This window comes from Notolepis coatsorum (assembly GCF_963971535.1).
Source record: "Notolepis coatsorum genome assembly, chromosome: 14".
NCBI lineage: Eukaryota > Metazoa > Chordata > Actinopteri > Aulopiformes > Paralepididae > Notolepis > Notolepis coatsorum.
The window spans coordinates 7,940,404-7,946,403 of NC_140178.1; the positions used below are offsets into that span (position 1 = coordinate 7,940,404).

A 6,000-nucleotide genomic window follows, 5' to 3' on the forward strand; every position below is an offset into this window, starting at 1 on the left:
CATTCATTCATTCAGCTAAATATATTGGAAGCTCCTGATGCAATTCAATCTATTGCCAAAACGAGGGCACATAAAGTGTCATAGATGTGAAGCCAACTGATCTACAAGGTGCATCGCCTGTGAGCCGCCACCAGGGGCAGTGTGACTAACCGTGAGTGAGCCCAGTGAGGCCTAATATCTCCCTTGGCCAGGGGTGACCCCCTTTGGCTCAGTGGTCCATGTTTGGTTTCCCCATGCGGAGGTTCGAATCCAGGCCTCATCAGACTGATCTCTGTACTTTAGGTTGTACTTTAGTTTTGTATATTGTATATTTTGTATAGTGTTTGGACTTTATTCTTTATTCTTTTTACTGTATGAAGCACACTCTCAGGAGGCTCATACAGAAACAAGCATTTCACTGTAATGTACATGTACCTTATATGTGACAAATACAACAAAACTTGAAACTTCAAGAATCAGACTGATATCACTCAATCATCTTCATCAGACTCATCACTCAATCATCTCCATCTGATGAAGAACAGTATTCTGTGAATGTCACTCTTATGATGTTAATAAACAAATAGCACCAGGAACCTCTAGTGTGTGCGAACATCCTAGTGTGACAGCCAGCCCCGGTGAGAGTCATTGGGCTACTTAAAGAGCACCTACGGGAGGCTGCAATTCGAAACTGGCCACCGTAAAGGTCCAAACCGCCCCACCCCCCCCAAATATACAGTCTCCTCCCCACCGTATGTATTTTTTTTCTCCCACCCACCCACCCCCTCCTAATGTACAGTCTCCTCCCCACCGTATGTATATAATCTCTGTTAGGATCTATGGGTAACAGTACTGTGTATTTGCATATCATATATGTCACAAATGTAATAGTACTATATACCTGTATGTCATGTATGTCCCTATGCCATAAATGTCATGTATGTTGTGTATGTCATAAATGTCACTATGAATTGAAAATGGGGGACCCTGATGTAAACAAGACGAAAGTCTTTCTCTGGTCTGCATCCCCTTAACAATTGTGTGTATTGAGCCGTACTGTATTGTACCCATTCTGCAATCTGTTAATAAAGTTTTCATTCATTCATTCATTCATTCATTCATTCATTCATTCATTCATTCATTCATTCATTCATTCATTCAGACCATAAGATAAGATAAGATATTCCTTTATTGATCCCCTTGTGGGGAAATTTGGGCATCATAGCAGCATGGGGGAGGGGGGAGGGGAGGTACAGGTACGGGCAGGGCAATAGTAGAAAGACATAAATATAGGCAATACGATTACTGTAGATCCGAATATAAAAAACACGAGGACAAAGTAAACAATATAATTAACTCTGAATATTAATTCAAACCTTTATTTATTCTCGAAAAAAAGGACAATTGAGGTCACCCTCATTTTCAATGTCGTCGAGACTTAGACATTTCAATACATCATTTTTTTGGTACTATATAATAATAATAATAATAATAATAAATAATAACTCTACCTTTCACACATGGACCCGTAGCCCAAAGTGCCCCACAGCGATATAAAAACAGTGTAAACAGAATGAGGGTCTGTGTGCCCTATCGGTTATATTACTGTATATGTTACAATAAATAATAATAATCTGGTTTATTCTGCCTCCTCCACCTGCCTGGGAGTGGGGTGGACGGCCCCACAACGGCCAGGCACGTTGTGGATGATGAATACATCAAGCTGACAGCAGACTAAACAGAGAACTGTAGAGTATAGTCTATGTCGAGAACTAGGCGGCTACGTGGCGTAGTGGGCAAGGCGCTCGCCACGAAATCTGGAGACGCTGGGCCCAGCGCTCCACATTGCTTTCAGTTTAGCTGGTCGTTCATACTAATACACATTGGCCGTATTAGGGGGTGGGAAACTGATGGGTGGGGATCGGGCGTTGTGGACAGCGACTCCTACAGGTCGGTTGGTGCGCCTGCGCAGTAGAATCAGGAAGTGTCGGGGGCAGCGTGAGCCTCCCACGCGTTACTCCTCGCCACTGAGAGATCGAGCCGCGCAGGTGAAAAGATGCGACTGCTGTTACCTCAAGTACCGGAGGGGACTCGTGCTATGTATGACTTAGTCCACATTGCAGCCGGCTTGTGGGAGGCAAGAAACAACGTTCGTGACAGGGGAGGGTTGAAGTGGATGATACGAAATTGGGATGGGAGAAAATATAGAAAATGGGAGAAAAAGTGGATAAAAAAAAAAAATAGTATGGTCTATGTCGAGAACTATTACATATATCTGGCCACCAAGCGTGTCTGGCTCTAATCTGCACCTTTGTTTACACTGTTTATTTTTCCTCATATTTTTTTATTCACAGTTAATTATATTGTTTTACACTGTTTATCTTTTCTTATTCTTATTTCTTTCTTTTCTACTATTGCCCTGCCCATACCTGTACCCCCCCCCCCCCCCCCCCCGCCCTCCTCCCCGTGCTGCTATGATGTCTGAATTTACGCAAGGGGATCAATAAAGGAATATCTTATGTTATGTTATCTTATCATATCTTAGCTTATCTACCTGTTTATAATAGACACATACAAAAACACGTTGGACCAACAAGAACAGTTCCGACAAAAACAAACCTGACAAACGTCAAAAACATGTAAACATACAAACATTTACAATATCGGAGTTCAATAGAGGAATGAAATGTTCTGACTTCAAGGTTCTCTGTAATTCGTTCCGTTTGCGCGGGGCATAATATTTTAAACCGGTTTTTGCCAAGCTCCGTTTTCAACATGTGGTGTATCTAAAGCGCAGTAATCCCGTGACCCGCTACCATATGTGGTGTATTAAAGAGAGCAGAGATCATAGAGAAAGTGCACAGTTAGCCCCTAGAGCTAACAACACGCTTGCTTTTGGGAAGTTAACACGGCAGCGCATCTGTGTGACATTGACTAACCTTTGTTTTGGTTGGAATGTACTCAGGCTACAGCTTACAGACTTATCAGTGCAGAATTTTGACATCACCTGCAATACAAACACTGGTATGTGTTCATTTCTAAGGCCCTTATTGGTAAGCTACCTAACGTATAATATAACCGATAGGGCCCACCGACCCTCATCTGCACCTGCGTTTATTTACACTGTTTATTTCTTCTCATATTTTTATATTCAGAGTTAATTATATTGTTTAGGGCTGCACAATTAATTGAAATAAATTTGCGATCTCGATTCATAGACCTATGCGATCTCATTTCTAAATTATGACGATTAATTTAATAATATTTGTACTTAAATCTTTTTTTTTTATAATAATAATCATTTTACTTTTTACTTTACTTTTTAAAATGATGACGAAAAATAAGAATAGTGTGAGAGAGATTCTTTAGAGAGAAAAATCGTGATTCACATTTGAGCAAGAATCGTGCAGCCCTATTGTTTACACTGTTTATTTTGTATCATACTTTTATATTGAGATCCAATTGTATTGCCTATATTTAGGTCTTTCTACTATTACCCTGCCCATACCTGTACCCCCCCCCCCCCCTCCCCACGCTGCTATGAGTAATATCTTATCTTATCTTATCTTATCTTAATAATAATAATAAAAATAAAGTTATTATTATCATTATCTTATCTTACTGTTCTTTGGCTAGAAGTACTGTCTGCATGTGATTCTATTCGTGGTTCTATTTGACAGCGCTGGCTTCAGTGCTACTGCTAACAAGAGGAGCCCATGTTCGTGTATCTATTTATTATTTTACCTCTGTGATCAGTGACTCTACCGGGCAGGAGAGCGGCTCTACTTACCATTATTTAAGTTGAAAAGGAAGCTGGACATGTATTTTGTCATAAATCCTGCCCCGTCGATCAGCTTCATCCTGGGAGATCAGCTACACACACTACCACACGCCATGCACGCATGCACGCACGCACGCACACACACACACACGCACATGCACACACACACACACACCACACACCACACACACACACACACACACACACACACACACACACACACACACACACACACACACACACACACACACACACACACACACACACACACAACACGCGCACACACGCACACACACAGACAAATACTGTACATTAAGTATACTTTAGACACTAGATTAGATTCAATTAGATTAGATTAGATTCAAATATATTATACAATGTACATGTGATTAAACTGCATATAAAATATATAACTATATTAGTACTACTGAGTAATAGTGATAATCAGATTTATGTACATAGTTGTAGTATTAATATGTACAGTGATACAGGTGTAAAGACACTATGGTAGTAAGTAAGTCCTACTGGCCAGCTGTGAGGATTCGCTGTCCCTGGACCTTTTTCCCTGTCTACTCTCCTCAACAGCCCCCACCCCTTGCGAGGACTTTTTCCCTGTCTCCTACTCTTCACCAGCCCCCACCCTTGCGAGGACTTTTCCCTGTCTCCTACTCTTCACCAGCCCCCACCTTTGGACATTCTTGTTCCTCTACCTTCACGCACCTGTTGGGAGTTTGCGATCAGCTCGGGAGAGTACTTAGGTTGCAGACTCCCCTCCAGTCCTGGGCGGGTCGTTCTGTGTTCTGTACGCTGGTTCTGTACGCTGGTTCTGTACGTTACCATCTACTGCCGTTTCCTGGAGTGGGACATCGTCTTCGCTCTCTAGACTTCCACGGAGGATCCCTTTGTTCTCACTCCAGACGTCGTGCCATCTTGTTGCTACCATCACCTGCCGCGTCTCCGGCGTGAGACGACGTGCCTACCATCACCTGCCGCGTCTCCGGTCTCGGACCCCGGCTCGCCATCGCTCCCTATTCCACGGGGGGATGGCGTGTTCTCGCCCCGGTCCCCTGGGACCCCCCTGCGTTCTGCGCTGCCCGTCTGCAGCATCCGAGGAGGAGGAGGAGGATTCCTTTCAGAGCAGCAGAGCCCTACTCGGTGTAGGGACGAAGAGGATCCCCGTGCCCGGCCTCCGCTGTCGGGCCCCTGTCCCCGTGCCCGGGCCTCCGCCGTCGGGCCCCTGTCCCCCGTGCCCGGCCTCCGCCGTCGGGTCCCTGTCCCCGTGCCCGGCCTCCGCCGTTGGATTCCTGTCCCCGTCCCCAGCCCCTCTCTCCGGGCCTCTGTCGCTGTCCCTGTCTCTAGTGCCCCTGGTCCCTTAGCCGTTTCGCCTGTTAAAGGCACAGTGCCGCAGTTTTCATGTTTCATGGACTCTAGTGTTTTTTTGTGTTCTCCCTTAAAGGGATTGTGCCCGCTTTTTGTTATATAATAAATATTGCCCTGTTTTTGGCTTACTCTCATACCTGTCTTGTGTTGTGCGATTGGGGTCGGTTTCAAACCCATAACACCAGCAGCGTAACTAGTAAGAGTAGGTAAGATATATGTACAGATGTAGATATAGTATCAACAAGTATATGTAAAAATGATTATATACAGCTATGTATAGACATATGGGGGTATATATAAATATATATACGGTATATACAGCATTATTCTACATGCTATCATACAGTGTTATATGGGTTATATGCATATCGGTATATAGAATAATTATATGCAGGTATATTCAGACAGATATGGAATTTATATAATATGCTGTCAATATAAATATATAAATGTATATATACAGTGTATACAGCATTATTGTACATGCTATCATACAGAGTTAAATGGGTCATATGCAGGTGTATAAGGAGGTATAGAGAAGAATTATATGCAGGTATATTCAGACAGATATGGATATATATATACTGTATGCTGTAAATATAAATATAAATGTATACGGTATATGCAGCATTATTGTACATGCTATCATACAGAGTTATATGAGGTATATGCTGGTGTATCAGTAGGTATATAGAAGGATTATATAGAAGGATTATATGCAGGGGTATAAATAGGGATTATACCCAGATATATACCCATAAAGCAAAAGAGGTGGTTAATGAATGAACTCGTTGACATGAGGACGAGTGTGTTGCCGTCTGCACTGACCTCTCCGCAGTACTCTGAGATGAACTCGTTCT

At 43.0% G+C, this 6,000-nt stretch overlaps 1 protein-coding gene across 1 annotated transcript in view; it reads right to left on the reverse strand.

Moving 5' to 3' along the window:
- Positions 1-6,000, reverse strand: part of ezh1 (enhancer of zeste 1 polycomb repressive complex 2 subunit) — a 112,315-nt gene that overhangs the window by 5,835 nt on the left and 100,480 nt on the right. The window contains 3 exon segments of the mRNA XM_084328348.1: positions 3,770-3,806; positions 3,808-3,852; positions 5,969-5,998. Of these exon segments, the coding sequence (XP_084184474.1) occupies positions 3,770-3,806; positions 3,808-3,852; positions 5,969-5,998 (112 nt within the window).